The 21,626-nt window shown below is 50.5% G+C and overlaps 1 protein-coding gene across 2 annotated transcripts in view; it reads left to right on the top strand.

Moving 5' to 3' along the window:
- The window catches only part of LOC125448182 (integrin alpha-5-like), a 143,978-nt gene that overhangs the window by 118,711 nt on the left and 3,641 nt on the right, over positions 1-21,626 (top strand). The window contains exons 19-28 of one of the 2 annotated variants that reach the window (XR_007246666.2): positions 1,012-1,079; positions 1,191-1,338; positions 2,792-2,872; positions 5,563-5,642; positions 7,261-7,341; positions 8,011-8,116; positions 8,771-8,932; positions 12,703-12,819; positions 16,058-16,153; positions 18,953-19,066. Coding sequence is in view for 1 of the 2 variants with exons in the window: in XM_048523279.2 (XP_048379236.1) it covers positions 1,012-1,079; positions 1,191-1,338; positions 2,792-2,872; positions 5,563-5,642; positions 7,261-7,341; positions 8,011-8,116; positions 8,771-8,932; positions 12,703-12,819; positions 18,953-19,066; positions 19,627-19,728 (1,059 nt within the window). In the remaining variant the exon portion in view is untranslated. Of the gene's footprint in view, positions 1-1,011; positions 1,080-1,190; positions 1,339-2,791; positions 2,873-5,562; positions 5,643-7,260; positions 7,342-8,010; positions 8,117-8,770; positions 8,933-12,702; positions 12,820-16,057; positions 16,154-18,952; positions 19,067-19,626; positions 19,729-21,626 lie in introns of those variants that run through there. The other variant, XM_048523279.2, reaches the window with a different exon arrangement.

A 21,626-nucleotide genomic window follows, 5' to 3' on the forward strand; every position in this document is an offset into this window, starting at 1 on the left:
CAAAGTACCTATTCAATTCATCAGCCAACTCCTTTTATTCTATTAAATCCCTAGATTTGCTTTTTATAGACTAGCTCTCTAGAACTGTGAAAGTTCTTTTTATAAACATTTATGGAAACTCTTTCTATCTGTTTTTATTTTTCTAGCAAGCTTTCTTTAAGACTCCATTTTTGACCTCCTTATTAATCCCAAACTTTTATAGTTAACCATAGACAATGGGTCCTCCCTTTTGCTCTTTAGAATGTATCGATTCTGTGTATTCTGAAATATCCCCTTAAATGCTGCTGTTGAACCTCTCATTGGTTCTTAGTGGTTCATGTGTAGAATGAACTTCCTGAGGAAGTAGTGAATGTGGGTACAGTTACAACGTTTAAAAAGACATTTAGATAACTACATGAGTACAGTCATGGAGATGTACAGCACAGAAATAGACTCTTTGGTCCAACTCGCCCATGCCAACCAGATATCCTAAGTTAATAGGTTTGGAGGAATATAGGCCAGGAGCAGGCAAGTGGGACTAGTTTAGTTTGGGATTATGGTTGGCATGGACTGGTTGGACCAAAGGCTCTGCTTCTGTGTTGTATGACTATGACTATGATTATGACTAAGACTCTATCCCTGAATCCAATGTGCCAGTTCATTTTAGCTCACTCTGCTTTCATACTCTCCTAATTGCCCTTTTTTAAGTTTAAAATACAAGCCTTGGACCCCCTCCTGTCTCGCTCGTATTGAACGTAAAATTCAATTGTGTTAAGATCATTGCTTCCCAGAGAGGGCTTCACTGTGAGATCATTCATTTGGGTTTTGATAGTTGCTGGTGGGGAGGGTTGACAGTCTTGCTACTGGATCTTGCCGGCCCTTCAAAGTTGCACCATCCACGTTGGAAATAGGGGTTGAGAAAGGGCTTTAAATCTAGTCTCCTCCTCAAATGCACCAGAAACTATGTCAGGGTTTACATGCCTTTGGATACAACACAGCGAATAATTTCTCTTTCTTGTGAACTGCAACCAGGCCCAGATACAGCTAGACTGCGGTGACGATAACATCTGTGTGCCAGACCTACAGCTCTCTGTGTGTGGGTAAGGACTGCTGTCAATCTGCAAAAACGGAAGGGGGAGCAGATTTCTGGACTGGGTTCTGGTCAGTGTCGTTCCAATGGATTATGATCAGAATCTGTGGTCTTCTTGCAGGGACCGTAAAACGGTGTATCACGGGGATGAGAATCCACTCACGTTAATCTTTGACGCAAGGAATCTGGGGGAGGGAGGAGCCTATGAAGCAGAGCTGTATGTATTTGTGCCCGCTGAGGCAGAATACAGTGGAATAGTGCGGAATGAGGTAAGATCTGAAACAGATTACATTTCAAATGGAGTGACGCAGTGACCAGTAATTTCTGTAATTAAAATCCAATTCCATTCTAAAAGAAAAGCAACAGAGCACCATTAACCCTGCCTAACCTGGACTGGCAGTGTTTGACAAGACAGTGTAGAGAGAGCTTCACTCTGTATCTAACCCTGTGCTGTCCCTGTCCTGGGAGTGTTTGATGAGGGGGATAGTGCAGAGGGAGCTTTACTCTGTATCTAACCCTGTGCTGTCCCTGTCCTGGGAGTGTTTGATGGGGGACAGTGCAGAGGGAGCTTTACTCTGTATCTAACCCCGTGCTGTCCCTGTCCTGGGTGTGTTTGATGGGGGGACAGTACAGAGGGAGCTTTACTCTGTATCTGACTCCTTGCTGTCCCTGCCCTGGGAGTGTTTGATTGGGGGATAGTGCAGAGGGAGCTTTACTCTGTATCTAACTCCGTGCTGTCCCTGTCCTGGGAGTGTTTGATTGGGGGACAGTGTAGAGGGAGCTTTACTCTGTATCTAACTCCGTGCTGCCCCTGTCTCTGGGACTGTTTGATGGGGGGACAGTGTAGAGGGAGCTTTACTCTGTATCTAACCCCGTGCTGTCCCTGTCCTGGGTGTGTTTGATGAGAGACAGTGTAGAGAGAGCTTTACTCTGTATCTGACCCCGTGCTGCCCCTGTCCCTGGGAGTGTTTGATGGGGGACGGTGTAGAGGAAGCTTTACTCTGTATCTAACCCCGTGCTGTCCCTGTCCTGGGAGTGTTAGCGTTTGGACCTGGACAAGCATCTGAATGTTGTACTTTGGGATGATACAGTCTGTATATGCTGGGATGGTGAGTGTTCTTCCTATTTCTCAGAAGAAAGCTTTCCACACTGAAGGCTGGTTGGAAGTCAGCTCTTTGTGGCTGTTTCTGTTGTGTGGCGTTGTGTGAATGTTTCCAGTGTGCAGTGTTCCCAGGCCAGAGCTCATTTCACCGTGAGCATTCCGCTTTGGAGCCTTGCCTGTATTTGTCTCAAATCCTGTTCCATCTCCTCAATGTTGTGCTGCCTATTTGTGACAATAGCTGCAGAGTGCAGGGGGAGGGGTGGAGAAGACTTGGGTTCTGCCTGTGTGCTGACTATATTTAGCACCAACTGTGCATTTCTCAGTCCCTCCTGTGTCTCTCCCTGTGAAATTGCCCCTCTAATAACTATTCAAACACAAAAATTAAAGCAGGGGTAGGCCGTTCAGCCCCTCAAGCCTGCTTTGCCATTCAGAAAGATCTGATTGGAACCTCAAATGGAGGTTAACCCAAGTGGAGTTTAGGCAGTGTGATGTTCCACCACGATCCTGTTGAATGGTGGAGCTGGTCCTATGGGCCAAATGGCTTACCCCCTTTGGTTTTGTTCAAAGCTGGACGGCACTGCAGGTGGACCCTGCCTAACTTTCTGGCTGTCTCTTGGCAGAGTCTTGCAAAACTCAGCTGCACCTATAATAATGAGACTGTGATCTGTGACCTGGGCAACCCAATGAAGTCCGGAGCCAACGTAAGTGTGGTCGTGGGGGAAGTGGGAGAGGGGAGAGCGTTTGGATTTGTGATGTAACCTGTAATGTGTGTGTGTGTGTAAGTGAATGATGGGGGTTGTGAAAGGAGGGGTTGCTGTGACAGACAGAGCAGGAGAGGGTGCCTGGATGTACAGGCTAAAGAAGCAGGAAAACCGTGAGCTAGGCCTTTGTACTAATCCGAAGCTCTGCATGTCCTCAGAAACCCTGCAAAGGGCCCACAAACAGACTCCCTGTCCACAACCGGTAACCCTACAATTTCCAGAGCTCCTGAAATAGCACTTGGTCGGATGTTGTGAGGCAGCCACAACAGTGTGGGATTCATCACCGGCCTGAAAGAGGATGTGGCCCTTTGGGACACTCTTTCTATTTGAGAAAACCAGCTGCATTTTTGCTTCCAGCTGACTTTCTCTGCTGTCTCTTGACTTTGCTCAGAGTCCATGCCCAGGCATCATCAATCAAGCACAGCAGCGCGAGTCAGTCAACACCAGACTGAAGCAATCAAAAATGCACAACTGAACCCTCTACTCTGCCCTGCCTCTCCCCCTGTACGAGTGTGTCCATTTTTGTCTTGTGCCTCATACTGACCCCATCAACTTGATTGGCTCGTGATCTGCTGCGAATGATTGCCTACCAGACAGAGCTGTTGGGAATAAGAAAAAAAACTTACGACTGCAGTAACCCAGAGGCCTGGACTAATGATCCAGGGAATTTCCCTCAGCTGGGATTTTAAGAATTTATGGGAAAAAACTAGTAACCATTACAGCTGGTAACAGTGACTATGGAAGTATCGGGTTTCTAAAGAGAGGTGTCTAAATGCAGACTGGAAGTTGATGTTTTTTATTGTTTAGCTTTTAGTTGTGGAGGAGAAGAATACTGGAGAGAGGGACTGAATGCTCCTTCTTGGGCAGCCCTTGCCTCCTTTTTGGAGTTCCAGGACACTGAGTTTTGGCCTGGGCTTAGATCTGAGGCAGTTAAAAGCAAAATCCGTTGGATGCTGGAAATCTGAAATAAGTCCAGTGTGACTCTTCCAAAATCCACGTGATCTGTGCTTCTCTCTGTGCTCATTGCCAGGCTGGCTAGCTCAGTTGGTTGGATAACAAAGTGTGAAGCTGGATGAACACAGCAGGCCAAGCAGTATCTCAGGAGCACAAAAGCTGACGTTTCAGGCCTAGACCCTTCATCAGAGAGGGGGATGGGGAGAGGGTTCTGGAATAAATAGGGAGAGAGGGGGAGGCGGACCGAAGATGGAGAGAAAAGAAGATAGGTGGAGAGGAGAGTATAGGTGGGGAGGTAGGGAGGGGATAGGTCAGTCCAGGGAAGATGGACAGGTCAAGGAGGTGGGATGAGGTTAGTAGGTAGGAAATGGAGGTGCGGCTTGAGTTGGGAGGAAGGGATGGGTGAGAGGAAGAACAGGTTAGGGAGGCAGGGACAAGCTGGGCTGATTTTGGGATGCAGTGGGGGGAGGGGATGAGCTGGGCTGGTTTTGGGATGCGGTGGGGGAAGGGGAGATTTTGAAGCTTGTGAAGTCCACATCGATACCATTGGGCTGCAGGATTCCCAAGCGGAATATGAGTTGCTGTTCCTGCAACCTTTGGGTGGCATCATTGTGGCACTGCAGGAGGCCCATGATGGACACGTCGTCTAAGGAATGGGAGGGGGAGTTAAAATGGTTTGCGACTGGGAGGTGCAGTTGTTTATTGCGAACCGCGAGGAGGTGTTCTGCAAAGCGGTCCCCATGCCTCCGCAGCCTGCAGCCCAATGCTATCAATATGGACTTCACCAGCTTCAAAATCTCCCCTTCCCCCACCACATCCCAAAACCAGCCCAGCTCGTCCCCTCCCCCCACTGCACCACACAACCAGCCCAGCTCATCCCCTCCCCCCACTGCATCCCAAAACCAGCCCAGCTCATCTCCACCTCCCTAACCTGTTCTTCCTCTCACCCATCCCTTCCTCCCACCTCAAGCCGCACCTCCATTTCCTACCTACTAACCTCATCCCACCTCCTTAACCTGTCTGTCTTCTGGACTGACCTATCCCCTCCCTACCTCCCCACCTATACTCTCCTCTCCACCTATCTTCTTTTCTCTCCATCTTCAGTCTGCCTCCCTCTCTCTCCCTATTTATTCCAGAACCCTCACCCCATCCCCCTCTCTGATGAAGGGTCTAGGCCCAAAATGTCAGCTTTTGTACTCCTGAGATGCTGCTTGGCCTGCTGTGTTCATCCAGCTTCACACTTTATTATCTTGGATTCTCCAGCATCTGCAGTTCCCATTATCTCAGTTGGTTGGATGGCTGGGTCATGATGCAGAGGGTTGGGCAAGGGGGAGAGGCGGCACTGGGAGAAGTGGAATTGGGTCAGGTTTATATTTGCAATTTGCTCGCTTTTTGAGGTTCCAATTCCACCTCTTGTTTTTTGTGTGTGTGTGTGTGTGTGTGTGTGTGTGTGTGTGTGTGTGTGTGTGTGTGCGCGCGCGAGAGAGATAGAGAGAGAGAGTGTGAGTGTGAGAGTGTGTGTGTGGGAGAGAGAGAGAGAGAGAGAGAGAGGGATATTGATTACGTGTGTTTGTGTGTGTTTATGATTGTGAGCATGTGAGTGTGTGATTGTTCTGAGCTGGCTGTTGTTTCCCTGTTAACCCTCATTGGAGTGACTCTGCTCCTGTTCCGCACAGCTCTCAGGGGGTCTCCGCTTCACCGTCCATCAGCTGCAGGGTGACAAGAAATCCATCGAGTTTGAGCTGCAGATTCGCAGGTACATACACACTGGTGAAGACAGGCTGACAGGCCTCACAGTACAAATACTCAGAAAGGCGAATTCTCTGAGGATCTGGGTTCAATTTGACAAGGTTCTGCATGGTAGACTGGTTAGCAAGTTTAGATCACATAGGATCCAGGGAGAACCAGCTAATTGGATACAGAGCTGGCTCGAACGTAGGAGAGGGTGGTGGTAGAGGGTTGTTTTATGGACTGGAGGCCTGTGACCAGCGGTGTCCCACAAGGATCAGTGTTGGGTCCACTGATTTTTGCCGTTTATATAAATGATTAGGGTGTGAACATAGGAAGTATGGTCAGTAAGTTTGTAGATGGCAGCAAAATTGGAGATGCAGTGGGCAGTGAAGAAGGTTACCTCAGAGTACAACGGGATCTTGATCAGATGGGCCAATGGGCTGAGGAGTGGCAGATGGGGTTTAATTTAGATAAATGTGAGGTGCTGCATTTTGTAAAGGCAAATCAGGGCAGGACTTATAAACTTAATGGTGAGGTCCTGGGCAGTGTTGCTGAACAAAGAGACCCAGGAGTGCAGGTTCATAGTTCCTTGAAAGTGGAGTCACATGTAGACAGGGCAGTGAGGAAGGTGTTTGATACACTTACCTTTATTGGTCAGTGCGTTGAGTATCAGAGTTGGGAGGGTCATGTTGGGGCTGTACAGGACACTGGTTCGGGCCACTTTTGGAATATTCACTGCAATCCTGGTCTCCCTGCTGTAGGACGGATGTTGTGAAACTTGAAAGGTTTCAGAAAAGATTTACAAGGATGTTGCTGGGGTTGGAGGGTTTGAGCTACAGGGAGAGGCTGAATAGGCTGGGGCTATTTTCCCTGGAGCATTGGAGGCTGAGGGGTGATCTTATAGAGGTTTATAACATCATGAGGAGAATGAATAGGATAAATAGACAAGGTCATTTCCCCCAGGGTGGGGGAGTCCAAAACTGGAGGGGCATAGGTTTAAGGTGAGAGGGGAAAGATTTAAAAGGGACTGAGGGGTAACTTTTTCACACAGAGGGTGGTATGTGTATGGAATAAGCTGCCAGAGGAAGTGGTGGAGGCTGGTACAGTTACAACTTTTAAAAGGCATCTGGATGGATACATGAACAGGAAGGGTTTAGAGGTCTATGGACTAGGTGCTGGCAAATGGGACTAGATCAGTTTGGGATATCTGACTGACATGGACGGGTTGGACCGAAGGGTCTGTCCAGGCTAAATGACTCTGAGACCCACCACGGCAGCTGGGCAAGAGAGTCCATTGATCTTCTCACCTACGTGTGTCTGCATCACCAAGTGGGTGGCACCCAGCTGCCCAGCACCATTTCAGTTAAGGAGGCACTGCCAAATGAAAAGCGGGCATTGGCCAATCTCTGCACCAGATGTGGACTTGGTTCACCAGTGCCCATTCGGAGCCAACCTGAGCTGCCTCAGACAACCAGCATGGAGCAGGAGGTGTGGCCAATGCCATGGTCTGAGGTGAAAGGTCTTTTGATCAGCGCCCCAGGGTCATGTGTGAACGAACCTGCTGAGCACCTGTGAGCTGTCGCTGAGTGTGTGGGAAGAGTCGCCTCTGGGATCCATTGTTACTTTCCTGTGTTTTTCTGCAGTAAGAACCTCAACAATTCGAGAAGTGACATTGTGCCCTACAAGATGGAGGTGGAGGTGGAGGCTCACATCAGCAGCCGAGGGTGAGACACTGTTCTTTGTCATGAACATTTCCCCAAGGTGGAGATGTCTTTGGGATAGATTTTTTATGAGCCTGTGTGGGCCTCGGAGGGGGGATGGGAATAGGGGTGCTGAGGGAGCATTCATTCCCCCTTCCCAGCCTCTCCCGTCCACCCCAATCCCTCCTCCTCCTCCTGCCCCTATCTTCGCTCATCCTGTGAGGCAGCTTAGCCTCAGGCCTGGGCCTGTTGAACATTCTGATGGTTGGGGGGAGTGAGGGACAGGATGGACCAAGCTGAGGGTCATCGCTTTACATCATCCCATCCCCCCCAAGTTTGGTGACTCCATGGGGCAGGCCACGATGTGCAAGGAGCTCTCTCGGGCCTGGCGCCACCAACTGGCATGGGGTGGTGACTCATCTCCTTCTACCAATGACAAAGCCTCATTCTATTTGTCCGAAAATATTTGGAGGCCACCCCTCATGTCCTCCCAATTCCCATTATGCCATTCTACTGCCCCTCATGCCCTCCCACTGCCCTTCGTACCCTCCCACTACTCCTCATGCCCTTCAAATGCCTGTCATGCAACCTCCAACTGCCCTGCGTGACACTATTCCCACTTTAACCACTAGCCCATTCCTGCAGGCTTGACACCATAGGTTTCATGGCTGGTTTTTCTCTCATTTCGAGCAGTGCCCCTATCCCAAAGGAGATTGTCTTCGCCACGACTAGTCCAAAGCCCAGAAGTGAACCAATCACCGAAGAGGACGTGGGGCCACCACTCAAATACGTCTTTGAGGTTTGTACCATCACCAACATTCAGCTCGCATAGCTCAGCTTTACCAGGGAGTTGGGTGAAGGACCTTGGCACCCTTTGGTATGCCAGGTGGAGTTCAGGCTCGGAGCTCCTGCTGTCTCCCAAGTGATGACACGCTGGGCACACCTTCCAATCTGTCCCCCTTCACCGTGTCTTCAAAACCAGCAAGGCTGCTTGGTGTGGACAATGAAACTGTTCCATTGAGAGGGGTACCGCACATGGGCACTGCTCCTCGTGCCAACAAGGCCTCCGAGCAACACAGTCAACAGCGTCTCCTGTGGGCAACAAAAAATTGAGGAGGTGAAACACAAGAATCACCCAGACAATGGAACAGCCTGTGGAGACAGTATAGAGGGAGCTTTACTCTGTATCTAACCCCATGCTGTCCCTGTCCCTGGGAGAGTTTGATGGGGGGGACAGTGCAGAGAGAGCTTTACCCTGTATTTAACCCCGTGCTGTCCTTGTCCCTGGGAGTGTTTGATGGGGGACAATGTAAAGGGAGCTTTACTCTGCGTCTAACCCCGTGCTGTCCCTGTCCTGGAGTGGTCTCTAAAATGTTTACCATAATTGCTCACTATGTTTTATGTTAAATTGGGTTTGCGTTCACTTCTGTTTGTCCTTGTTCTCCTTATTAAGGTTTCCAACAATGGTCCCAGCTCCATCAGTCACTCGATCCTACATGTGACATGTCCGGTCCATTATCAGAAAGAGCGCCTGTTGTATATCACTGACTATAAAACTGTTGGACCCCTCCTGAACTGTACAGCTAGCAGCTCCCTCAACCCTCTGCGACTGAAGGTACTCTCTGTCTCTCTCAGAAACTGACTGATCTCCTTTGTACTGCTCACAGTTTCCTGGTCTTTCCTCCACTGTGCCAAGTTGCTCTTTGCTTTTCTGTTTCTGGTATATCTGTAAACCTACACAGTTTATGGGCCCCATGTTCGACACAGCCTCCTTGCCCCACACCACCACAGCTGCCTGAGCTGATATTTTTTGAGTGTTCCAGAAGTTGCATTTTTAAACCAAGTGCCCACATGCCCTCCCCTCCATCTTGTCCATTCCTGCTCCTTCTGTCTAATGTGGGAACTTTTACAGCTTGTGTTGGTGTTGAGGAAGATGGGTGGCACGGTGGCTCAGTGGTTAGCACTGCTGCCTCACAGCGCCAGGGACCCGGCTTCAATCCCACTCTCAAGCAACTGTGTGTGTGGGGTTTGCACATTCACCCTGTGTCTGTGAGAGTTTCCTCCCACAGTCCAAAGATGTGCAGGTTATGAGAATAAACCGGTTGATGTGGTGTATATGGATTTCAGCAAGGCGTTCGATAAGGTTCCCCATAGTAGGCTATTGTACAAAATGCGGAGGAATGGAATTGTGGGAGACATAGCAGTTTGGATCGGAAATTGGCTTGCTGAAAGAAGACAGAGGGTGGTAGTTGATGGGAAATGTTCATCCTGGAGACCAGTTACTAGTGGTGTACCGCAAGGGTCGGTGTTGGGTCCACTGCTATTTGTCATTTTTATAAATGACCTGGATGAGGGCGTAGAAGGATGGGTTAGTAAATTTGCAGACGACACTAAGGTCGGTGGAGTTGTGGATAGTGACGAAGGATGCTGTAGGTTGCAGAGAGACATTGATAAGCTGCAGAGCTGGGCTGAGAGGTGGCAAATGGAGTTTAATGCAGACAAGTGTGAGGTGATGCACTTTGGTAGGAGTAACCAGAAGGCAAAATACAGGGCTAATGGTAAGATTCTTAGTAGTGTAGATGAGCAGACAGATCTCGGTGTCCATGTACACAGATCCTTGAAAGTTGCCACCCAGGTTGACAGGGCTGTTAAGAAGGCATACAGTGTTTTAGCTTTTATTAATAGAGGGATCGAGTTCCGGAACCAAGAGGTTATGGTGAAGATGTACAAAACTCTGGTGCGGCTGCACTTGGAGTATTGCGTACAGTTCTGGTCACCGCATTATAAGAAGGATGTGGAAGCTTTGGAAAGGGTGCAGAGGAGATTTACTAGGATGTTGCCTGGTATGGAGGGAAGGTCTTACGAGGAAAGGCTGAGGGACTTGAGGCTGTTTTCATTAGAGAGAAGAAGGTTGAGAGGTGACTTAATTGAAACATATAAAATAATCTGAGGGTTAGATAGGGTGGATAGGGAGAGCCTTTTTCCTAGGATGGTGACGGCGAGCACGAGGGGGCACAGCTTTAAATTGAGGGGTGAAAGATATAGGACAGATGTCAGAGGTAGTTTCTTTACTCAGAGAGTAGTAAGGGAATGGAACGCTTTGCCTGCAACGGTAGTAGATTCGCCAACTTTAGGTACATTTAAGTCGTCATTGGATAAGCATATGGATATACATGGAATAGTGTAGGTGAGATGGACTTGAGATCGGTATGATAGGTCGGCACAATATCGAGGGCCGAAGGACCTGTACTGTGCTGTAATGCTCTATTTCTATTTCTATGGTGGGACACGTGGTATTTTAGGGATAGGGTAGTGGACTGGGTCTCGGGGTGGTGCTCGATGGAGCACTGATTTCAATCACTGAGGGAAATGGAAGACCAGCTTGCAGACAGCATGAGGGCACTGATGCCCACCAGTTGCGTGGGCCACAAGGGGCAGATTGAGGGGAGAACCATAGCTGCCCTGGCACTTGTGGGAGTGGCAACGATATAATTTCACGGCAATGCAAGGTCATCTCTGAACCCGGGGTAGAGACAAGGCTGAGCTACATCAGTTTGTGATGTTAATAAACTTACAGAGAGCTGTCTCAACAAGAAACCAGTCTATGCTACATGGGCCACCATACAAGGATGTACCATGCTGCTGGCACTACATAGGGCATCACTGCCTGGGCCAGCATTGTTATTCCTCATTCCTCATCCCTAGTTGTCCCTGGAAGGGGTGCTAGAGAGCAGTTACCTTTGAGCAGCTTGAGTCTATTGGTGTGTGTGTGTGTGTGTGTGTGTGTGTGTGTGTGTGTGTGTGTGTGTGTGTGTGTGTGTGGGACTTGTTTTGAGGCTGGGACAAATCAGAGGCAGTCTGGAAGCGAAGGAGGTAGGCACAATCAGAAATGCATTGGAGCTGTAAGATTCAACAGGTGTTAAACAACTGCCTTTTCCAGGGGTAATTAGGGAGGGGTAATAAATGCTGGTCTTGCCTCTGTTGGGAACCTGTCCTGCATCCAATTTTCTGTAAAGATACAAATGGCACCATTCACAGGAGGTGTGTGCTGTCGGCAATGTCCTGTTAAACACTGTCAGTCTCTGAACACGCCAAATGACTGGTTTCCCCCGGCACGGGATTCTTGGAGTAGCCTGCCCCCTGGTGTCCCTGTTGCATATTTTCTCTCCAGCAAACCCAAGTGCCTGATTCAGGATTTCCAGCTTTCCAAACAGCCCTGCCCAGAAAACGTGCCAGAAGTCTTCCGGGAATGTTGGCCAAATTCCAGGAAAGAACTTTTCAGCATGCCTTGACAGAGCCTATCAGCTCCGTGAGCTCCTGCTCTCCCACAGGGCTGCAGGGACCCTGTGTGGTTCCACGCCAGAGACTAGACTCAGACACAAGCCTGCAGAACCCCTCCCCAGGATTGGAACCACTTTCACAAAGGCCCAGCGAAGTGTGCACAGGCTCAGGAACGGGGGCTGGCTCCCGGCCCTGTGCCAGTCAATGTGATCACTCACTGCCCACCGCATTCTCCAAGACTTCTCACTCTCTCCCAACCTATCCCCCACCCCCATTCTCTCTCCTCTGCTTTCTCACTCACTCTTTCTCTTCTCCCCCCTTTCTCACTCCCCCCTTTCTCTTCTCCCCCTCCCTGTCCCTTTCTCTCTCTCCTTTTCACACTGCGTCCTGGGGTGTGTGTGTGTCTGTGTGTGAGTGTGTGCGTATGTGTGTGAGTGTGTGTGTATGAGAGTGTGTGTGTGTGTGTATGTTGGAGGGGTGTGTGTATGTTGGAGGGGTGTGTGTGTGTTGGAGGGGTGTGTGTTTGTGTTAGAGGAGTGTGTATGTGTGTGTGTGTGTTAGAGGGGTGTGTGTGTGTACGCATGTGTGGGGGTGTGTGTGTGTATGTGTGTGTGTGTTGGAGGGGTGTGTGTGTGTGTTAGAGGGGTGTGTGTGTAAACGCATGTGTGGGTGTGTGTGCGTGTATGTGTGCGCGCGCGTGTGTGTGTGTGTGTGTGTGTGTGTGTGTGTGTGTGTGTGTGTGTGTGTGTGTGTGTTTGTGTGAGTGAGAGTGAGTGTATGTGTGTGGGGAGGGTTGTGTGCCTGTAAATATATATAAGGCCTCCTAGTGGTTGCTGCTGTAGGATGCAGGCTGTTTCCCACAGCCACTGGCAGCAACCTGGAAATTCCAGCAGAGCTCAGTGTGGGCACTGGTGAGCAGCTGGAAGCCCGCAGTGTGAATTGAACAAGTCAGAGTGCTCCAAGAGCCCCCTCAGCGTGAGTTTGGGTCTGAACTGGCTCTTCCAGCGACCGGAGTTGGACTCAGTACCCTAACTCCCTCTCCTCCAGTGGCCACCTACTGCTGCTGCTTTCTGACACTTCCTGAACTTTTGTCCCCCTCTCCAGCTGCAAAGCCCACCAGCGGAGTCAGCCCGGACACTGAATGTCAGTTCGGAGAAGCCGGAACATTCTATCCGCCGTCGGGAAGCTGCGAGGAAGCGACTGGGGGACCTGGAGAGCCTGGTAAGCGACCCGGAAACTGGAGGCTGGGAGAGAATCGGCAGGGGTGGGGGACTTGCCTGCAGTCCCCAGGGGCTAATATCGACAGCAAAACGAGGTGAGGGGAGATATTTGGGCCACACTCGAAACTGGAGCAATATCAAGAGAGAGGAAGGATGGGAATTTGAAATCATAGAAAAATAGGAGCAAGAATAGGCTGTTCAGCCCCTCGAGTCTGCTGTGCCATTCAGTACGATCATGGCTGGTCATTTATCTCTGTTGGTACTTCTTCTGATTTCCTATACCCACTCTCACCACTCACTGAAGGTGAGTCATTTTCTCGTGAACCTTTGGATGTGGTTTTCATTTTGCTCAGGCACTGGTTCAATGTGATGATGTTGGTGAACCAATTCCATAATGAGCAGAGCAAGACTTCCAGACAAAAGGGCAAGCAATTGGCATCCTGGCATTGAAGGCACCACCGGGGCACAGTGCATCTGAAGTGCCGAGGTGACCATGTGCAGTGGGGGTATGTTTTCTCCTCTTTGTGCCACAAACATCTCCAACAGGATTAGCCCCCTCCTAGTTAAAGACAAGTGCCAGGCAGAGTTGGCAGCCTGACAAAGAGAAGCATTTCTCAGGCCTGGTGCCCAGCCCTTTTGAAGCAAAACCCATTGCAGCTTCTCCCCCGACTCCAGCAGCTGTTTTGCTTTCTGTCTTTTCTATCCACCCCCACTCCCAATCTTCATTCAGCGGGGTGTGAACATCACTGGGCATCATGTTTATTGCCCATTGTCCCTTGGAAAATCACCCAGAGTTCCTGCTCCTTAGTGAGAACCGAATCACATCTTGTTGTGATGCCTTCTCCATTCAAATATCCTGATGCTTGCTCGCCTAGCTCCACTCTGGCGAGTTATAAGATGGTGATGGGTGGGCGGGATGTAGTGCCCAGTGAACCCTGGAAAAGAGTGGGCAGTTTCAGGAAGCAGATAGGCAGAGTTTGTCGAAAGAGGCTGTTGCTGGCTGGACACTGGGCGGAGGTAAATGAAGAAAGTGCTCTGAGGATAGAGCAGGGGAACGACACAGATTGCACGAGGATGGGCCGAATGGATGCTTGTGTTACATTGAGAGAACTTCACTGTGGTTCGCTAGGAATTTTGTCAAGTGTGATGTTGTGCTTAGCAGCTAACAGCATAAACATGCAGTAGGACCAGGAATACATATAGACTGCACTCATATAGATTGTTCTCTTGTATACAATACACCTTCATATACACTACTCTGTCATATAGACTGTTCCCTTGTATAGACTGCACTCATATGAACTGCTTCCTCATATAGACTACTTCCTGATATAGTCAGAGTGGAAATCAGCCAGGGTTCCTGCTCCTAATCACTAACCAGTGATCCCTGGAGTAGAGAGAGAGAGAGAGAGAGAGAGGTGGGATGGTAGGTTGTTGGTGGGGGGAGTGGTCAGCCAGGGTTCTTGCTCCTGATTGCTGTCCAGTGATGACACACCAGGCTGTTGAGGAATTCTCACACTGAAATCCGTGTGTTTCCCATTCCTGGGCCGTCCTGTGTTGACAATCATGTTGCAGGTCTCATATTCAGGCCTGAACGATCGACATGGGAGGTGGGGGCGGGGTGGGGGTGGGGGTTCATTGAATTTCGGCAGTCTATACACGCAAGGTTTGGTTCATCTGTAACACATCTGGGGAAATATACTTGCCATTTCACCCCCCATCCTCCCCCAGCTTCCCTTCCAATCTGGCCTGGGATTGTGGCCTGCCCAGCTTCCGGAGCAATTGAATTGGAAACCTTGACATTTCCTCTTGTATTGAGAGACAGAGTATTTTAACTTCCTTGCTGCTTCATAGGGACTGGATGAAAATACTTCCTGTGTTGCTGTGTGTGATTGTGGGATGTTTCCTGCTGCTCTCAGCCTGGATTTCAGGTTCGTTTCCTACTTGGAAAACAAGCGATAGTATTTTTTTCCTAGCACTGATAGTAACCTGCAGCCTCCTCATTCCCTAAACAGTTCATCAGACCCTTTGAACAACACCAGACTTTCTCCCATTATCTAAAGAGAAGGAGAACAGTTTTTGGGACCAGAGATAATGGGAACTGCAGATGCTGGAGATTCCAAGATAATAAAATGTGAGGCTGGATGAACACAGCAGGCCAAGCAGCATCTCAGGAGCACAGTTTTTGGGACCACCCTGAATGTCCATGCCAATGACAATGGATCAAAGGATACAGTTAGGCGCCCCCCCCCCCCCCCCCCCAACCTTCCCCACAATATAAGGGTTCGATGATAAGCCATGATAATATTGAATGGAGGATCAGGCTCAAAGGGCTAAATAGCCCATTCCTGCTCTTAGTTTCTATTTCAGATAGTGAGACCTAAAAGCTTCTTAGCCAAAACCCTTCAGCAAGGTTTGAGAATCCTTGTGCTGCCTGTCTTCCAACTTCCAATCCACTCATGACTTCCATTCTCAGGAAGACCAGTATCTCCCTCTCAGCTTGTCCTCAGCAAGTGGGCTCCCTGCATTGTGGTCTGAGTTTCCTAAGGACTCCTAAGCAATTATCCCAGCCCACCTCCTGTTGTTTCTATGAGATAGTGGGGATGGGTGGTGGGGGAAAAACAGCCTGAACTCCCCATGGATTGGGATGGTGTTGGAGTCATTTTCTTGCGCAAGGCCTGACATGTCCCATAAGAGCAGTGACTGGAAAGTGATCTCCTTCCCAAACACCCCAATGTCGATTTTCTCCCCTTCCCGAACCTTCTCATGTATCAAAGCTGGCCATGGGCCATTGATGTGGTGACTCTCAGCTCAGTAAGTGTCATTGCTCAATGGATCTGCTTCCTAGGCGTACTTTAGGGATGTAACCACGGCAACAAGGACACAAGGCATATACAATGAGAAACAGCTCAGAATTAGTGGATTTTAGCTTTGGACATCGGTTTTTGGTGCTCAATTCTGGAATGTAAATGTGTGATGCTCTCTTCCTTGGGCCTTCTAATATTCTCTCTAGTTATGGGGAAGAGGGTGTACTTCGCTCTTCATGGTATGCCTTGTGGAGGTTGTTTGCCATTGCTACATCTCTATAAAATCGCCACAGAGAGACACTGGGTCACACTGAGCAAATAGAGCGTCCAGGTAAGATCAAAGGCCATATGCCCCATGACTGGGAGCAGCCAGTGGGTTGGGTACAGAGCTTGTGATTGTTGGCTAAACAGTAATATTGCCAGTCTTTGCAGTACCACTGAGGAGAAAGAAGGAGCCCGAGCAGAGAGCTGGAGCAGCCAAGAGCAGAATGGAGACCAGTGATCGGGAGCAGAAGCCAACCAGCAAACGTAAGCAGTGGCCAACCAATAGCGGCTAACCGGCAGCAGCAAACCAACCAATAGCGGCTAACCGGCAGCGGCAAACCAACCAATAGCAGTTAACAGACAACAGCAAACCAACCAATAGCGGCTAACTGGCAGCAGCAAACCCAATCAATTAGCGGCTAACTGGCAGCAGCAAACCCAATCAATAGCGGCTAACCAGCAGCAGCAAACCAACCAATAGCAGCTAACCGGCAGCAGCAAACCAACCAATAGCGGCTAACCAGCAGCAGCAAACCAATCATTAGCGGCTAACCAGCAGCAGCAAACCAACCAATAGCAGCTAACCAGAACAGTGAGTCAACCAATAGTGGCTAACTGGCAACAGAGAGTCAACCAATAGCAGCTAACTGGTAACAGTGAGTCAACAGTAGCAGATAACTGGCAACAGCGAGTCAACCAATAGCAGCCAATTGGCAGCAGCAAAAAAAATTATAGCCAGCAGTAAAGAACCAATAGAAGCTAACCAGCAACAGCAAGTCAACCAATAGAAGCTAACCAGCAACAGCAAGTCAACCAATAGCAGTTAACGAGCAACAGCAAGTCAACCAATAGGAGCTAACCAGCAACAGCAAATCAACCAATAGTGGCTAACCGGCAGCAGCAAACCAACCAATAGTGGCTAACCTTCGTCAGTAAGCTAACCAATGGTGGTTGTTATGGTGGTTCATTTGCATTAGCAAATGACCAATAACAATGAACCTGCAGCAAAAGCAATGACCCAGGCAGTTGGAGTTTGATGGTAAAATCCTAGGAGTCTCACTGCAGTGAGACAGTGAGACTTCCATGGAACGGAGAAATTTACTGTAAATGCCAATCTCCCAGCCCCCTTGCCCGCCCTGGGCCAACTCTGCTGCTGCTGCCGCTGTCTCTGTTCAAGCTCCAGTCACGCCCGGCTGTAGTGCTCACTCTCACGTCACCGTAATGCCACCACTCCCAGTGCCACCTCTGACTCAGCGCCAGCTGGGAATGGTGGCAGTACAGTCGACAGGTCCTGGAAGTTGGCGCCACAGCCGTGCCAAATCGGCAGCCATGGCAGAGTGGGCTTGGGAGCGGGACTTGGCATTTACAGTAAGTTTCTCCATAGGGTGGAAGTCTTGCTTCTACTCCAGTGAGACTTCCACAATTGCACCATCAAGCTTTGCAATTACAGATGACTGTGTGATTCTGTGCAATTTCCTCTGTGGAAATAGCCAAACCACATGTCCTCACGATCCATCCTGGGCTCCCAGAACTGGGCTCAGGACTCCTGTGTGGAGCCAGAGGAATTTGCAATCTGAATTAACAGAATCCTCCTTTCTTTCACCTCCTTGTGTCTGTTCTAGTCACTAGCCCATGTTGGCCACATTGTGCATTTGTCACCTAGTGGCCCAGCATTGCTCGTTCACAATGCATGCAACCTGCTGTTTTCAGAACCAACTATCAAATATCAAGAGCCAATGTTTCTTAAGCAACTGCAGAGATTTGCTGAAGGATCAGGATTTGACGAGCAATTTGTCTCAATTTACAAAGATTGAAGAATGGGTTCTGATTGTGATGACCCACCAAGGGAATGCAGTGATCATTTTGCGACGGGTGAAAAGCGATTCAGGCTGTGCCATTCTCCCTGTAAGCCTGCACATTCTCCCATTGAAACTATCAGGATCCACAAAGGGCTCCGTCCCATGATGGCAGGGAGAAATGCCAAGAGAAATGGGACACTTCAAGAACAGTGGGAAGGGAGATGCAAACGAAAGGCTCGTGGAATTGGGAATGTGAGCTCAGAAGTGACTGAAAGTCAATGAGTACTGAAGAGAGCATTCTAGTGATTGTAATGCCTATTGTCAAGTAGAAATTCCACTGCTGAAACAGGCCAGTCGGCCCAACCCATTTTCCATTCCCCTTCTCAGTCTCCTCCCATCTTGCCTGCTCCAAATCGAGCACTCTAACCCTGTCCTCCCTTCTCTTGTTCACCAGCTCATTGGCATCATTCAGGGGATTCCATCCACTGCTCTAGTTCCAAAGCTGGAATCCTTGGCTCTAACATAAGGGCACCTTCCTGGTGGATTCTGCTTATGCCAGCAGGAGCTGGCAGACATCCTGCAGCCCATAACCCCATCACCTGGTAATGCCTGTCAATGGGCACACTGCAGAAACCCACTTGAGCACAGTATGTTGATGACCAGCTGCAGTGCCCAAAACTTTCAGATACCGTTAGTGTCAGAGGCACATGTCGTGCATGAGCCTGGAACCTCAGGAGCTATCGGAGTGTACTTGCTAGGTTTCAAAACAGACCGGACAGCGGTTCTTGCTGGCTGTTTTGCAGGATCAAGCAGCCTGAATGAGAGGACACATTGCTGTTAGCATTCTATGAGCGTCATTGTAATAGCTGGGGATGGGCAGGGCCCAGGCGGGTACTGCTTACCACTGAGTCCTAACACTGATTTCGATGATGCCAATTCAAGTAGAGAGGGTCGAGACTGGAAGGAAAAGGCTGGCATTTGCTTTCTATTTCAGCCAAAAATTGGACCAGCAAATACCCAAACACACTGCCCCCGTGCACAGCAAAACCAGTCTGACCTGGTTTAGCTGCGGTCGTGCCAGGATAGGAGGCTGGGTAAGTCTAGGCTGAAATGGCAGCATCATCATCCACAAGAGGGCAAGGGGGATGGGTGCTCATCCTAGCCTGTGATCAGCACCCGTTCTTGATGCAAAGGGGTCAACGTGTGATGGGCACTGTGCCCACACCCTGAGAACTAACCATCTTGCACCCTTTTCTCTTGGCAGAGTTGCCAGCATGTGGAGTGCCTGAGCCTGATTTGTGAGGCGGGTTTGCTGAGCAGGGGTGACAATGTGGCACTGGAGATCCGAACGCGGGTGTGGGCACGCACCTTCCTCCAGGTAAGCTGCATTCCCTGGTGCAGACAATAGTGGTGCAAGGCAAGCCTTGCAACTGGCAGGGGCACTGAGCACCCACTGCTAACAGCGGGTGGACAACAAGAGCCAGTGAGTCACACTTGGCTGCAGGAGCAAGGAAAGGTTCCACGATGTGCAGGGGTCCTGCCTCAGTTAGGGGCAGCCTCATCAGTCTGGTTCCTACTGGACAGGCTGACCAGGGAGTGTTTGAGGGGGGAGCAGTGTAGAGGGAGCTTTATTCTGTATCTAACCCCATGATCTCCCTGTCCTGGGAGTGTTTGGTGGGTGTCAGTGTAGAGGGAGTTTTACTTTCTGGTGCAAAGAGTAGAGGGAACAATGGGACGGTTTGCTGCCAGTGAGTTTGTGGTAAACTGAAGCATGATGCTAGTCTCATTGCTCTCTGTCCGAGTGTGAATGGGCATGATCCTGCTGCTGGTGATCCAGTGTGGAGTGTGATATGGAACAGGAAGTTGGTTGCATTGGGTGAGGTGCCATGTTTTCTGCCAGGATTTACATATCATGATGTGTGCCGTTGTGTTTTTCAGTGGCAGCACCACCCCTTCACTCTGCCGTGCAATGCCTCATTCCAAGTGCACAGCATGCCTTATCAAATCCTGCCAAAGGACTACCCGAGAGGAAGCTTGGTGGTAAGTACCCCTGTGCCCGCTGCCTGTCCTGCTGTTTCTCAGTGTTGCAAAAACACCAACTCTCACCTTGTGCCAGGTCACAAGCTGGCATACTGCTGCAGCATCCACCTTTTCCAATGACTTGGGCAAACAGTGCCACCTGTGATCACAGGCACACATTAATCACAGCTCAAACTGCTGCCCGTTGACCTGCCAGCACAATGTCTGCTGAGGATGGCAGTGCCAAGGCAGGCTGCTTCTGGCATTTGGCCTCTGCTGAGCAACCCCAGAGGCGATGAGAGAGGAGCTAAGAGGGTACAGTGCCACACAGAACCAACTTGGCATTCCAGCTGTGGGTAAAATAAAAGCAGCTTATCTAGGACCCATCTACAATAGCCTTCACTGCGCTGCACCACATGACCAAATAGCTCGGCAATGCGGCACTCAGCTCTCTCGATGCTGACCCTCTGTCAGTGTGGCACTCCCTCAGAACTGACCCTCCGACAGTGCGGCGCTCCCTCAGCACTGACCCTCTGACTGTGCGGCGCTCCCTCAGCACTGACCCTCCGACAGTGCGGCGCTCCCTCAGCACTGACCCTCTGACAGTGCGTCACTCCCTCAGAACTGACCCTCCGACAGTGCGGCGCTCCCTCAGCACTGACCCTCTGACAGTGCGTCACTCCCTCAGGACTGACCCTCCGACAGTGCGGCACTCCCTCAGGACTGACCCTCTGACAGTGCCCACTCCCTCAGCACTGACCCTCCGACAGTGCGGCGCTCCCTCTGCACTGACTCTCTGACAGTGCCCACTCCCTCAGCACTGACCCTCAGACAGTGTGTCACTCCCTCAGGACTGACCCTCCGACAGTGCGGCACTCCCTCAGGACTGACCCTCTGACAGTGCGGCGCTCCCTCAGCACTGACCCTCTGACAGTGCCCACTCCCTCAGCACTGACCCTCTGACAGTGCGTCACTCCCTCAGAACTGACCCTCCGACAGTGCGGCGCTCCCTCAGCACTGACCCTCTGACAGTGCGTCACTCCCTCAGAACTGACCCTCCGACAGTGCGGCGCTCCCTCAGCACTGACCCTCTGACAGTGCGTCACTCCCTCAGGACTGACCCTCCGACAGTGCGGCACTCCCTCAGGACTGACCCTCTGACAGTGCCCACTCCCTCAGCACTGACCCTCCGACAGTGCGGCGCTCCCTCTGCACTGACTCTCTGACAGTGCCCACTCCCTCAGCACTGACCCTCCGACAGTGCGGCGCTCCCTCTGCACTGACTCTCTGACAGTGCCCACTCCCTCAGCACTGACCCTCAGACAGTGTGTCACTCCCTCAGGACTGACCCTCCGACAGTGCGGCACTCCCTCAGGACTGACCCTCTGCCAGTGCGGCGCTCCCTCAGCACTGACCCTCTGACAGTGCCCACTCCCTCAGCACTGACCCTCTGACAGTGCCCACTCCCTCAGCACTGACCCTCCGACAGTGCCCACTCCCTCAGCACTGACCCTCCGACAGTGCGGCGCTCCCTCAGCACTGACCCTCTGACAGTGCCCACTCCCTCAGCACTGACCCTCTGACAGTGCCCACTCCCTCAGCACTGACCCTCCGACAGTGCCCACTCCCTCAGCACTGACCCTCCGACAGTGCGGCGCTCCCTCAGCACTGACCCTCAGGCAGTGCGGCACTCCCTCAGGACTGACCCTCCGACAGTGCGGCACTCCCTCAGGACTGACCCTCTGACAGTGTGGCACTCCCTCAGCACTGACCCTCCGACAGCACAATCATTCTGAAGATTTCGTTTGCACAGTAAAACAGTTTATTAAGCACAAAAAAGTAATACCAAACTGTTTGTATGTAACACTAATTTATAGACTTTGAAACACTGTAAAATACAATCCCATTAATCCCAACAG

Source organism: Stegostoma tigrinum, unplaced genomic scaffold (genome assembly GCF_030684315.1).
Source record: "Stegostoma tigrinum isolate sSteTig4 unplaced genomic scaffold, sSteTig4.hap1 scaffold_178, whole genome shotgun sequence".
NCBI classification, from domain to species: domain Eukaryota; kingdom Metazoa; phylum Chordata; class Chondrichthyes; order Orectolobiformes; family Stegostomatidae; genus Stegostoma; species Stegostoma tigrinum.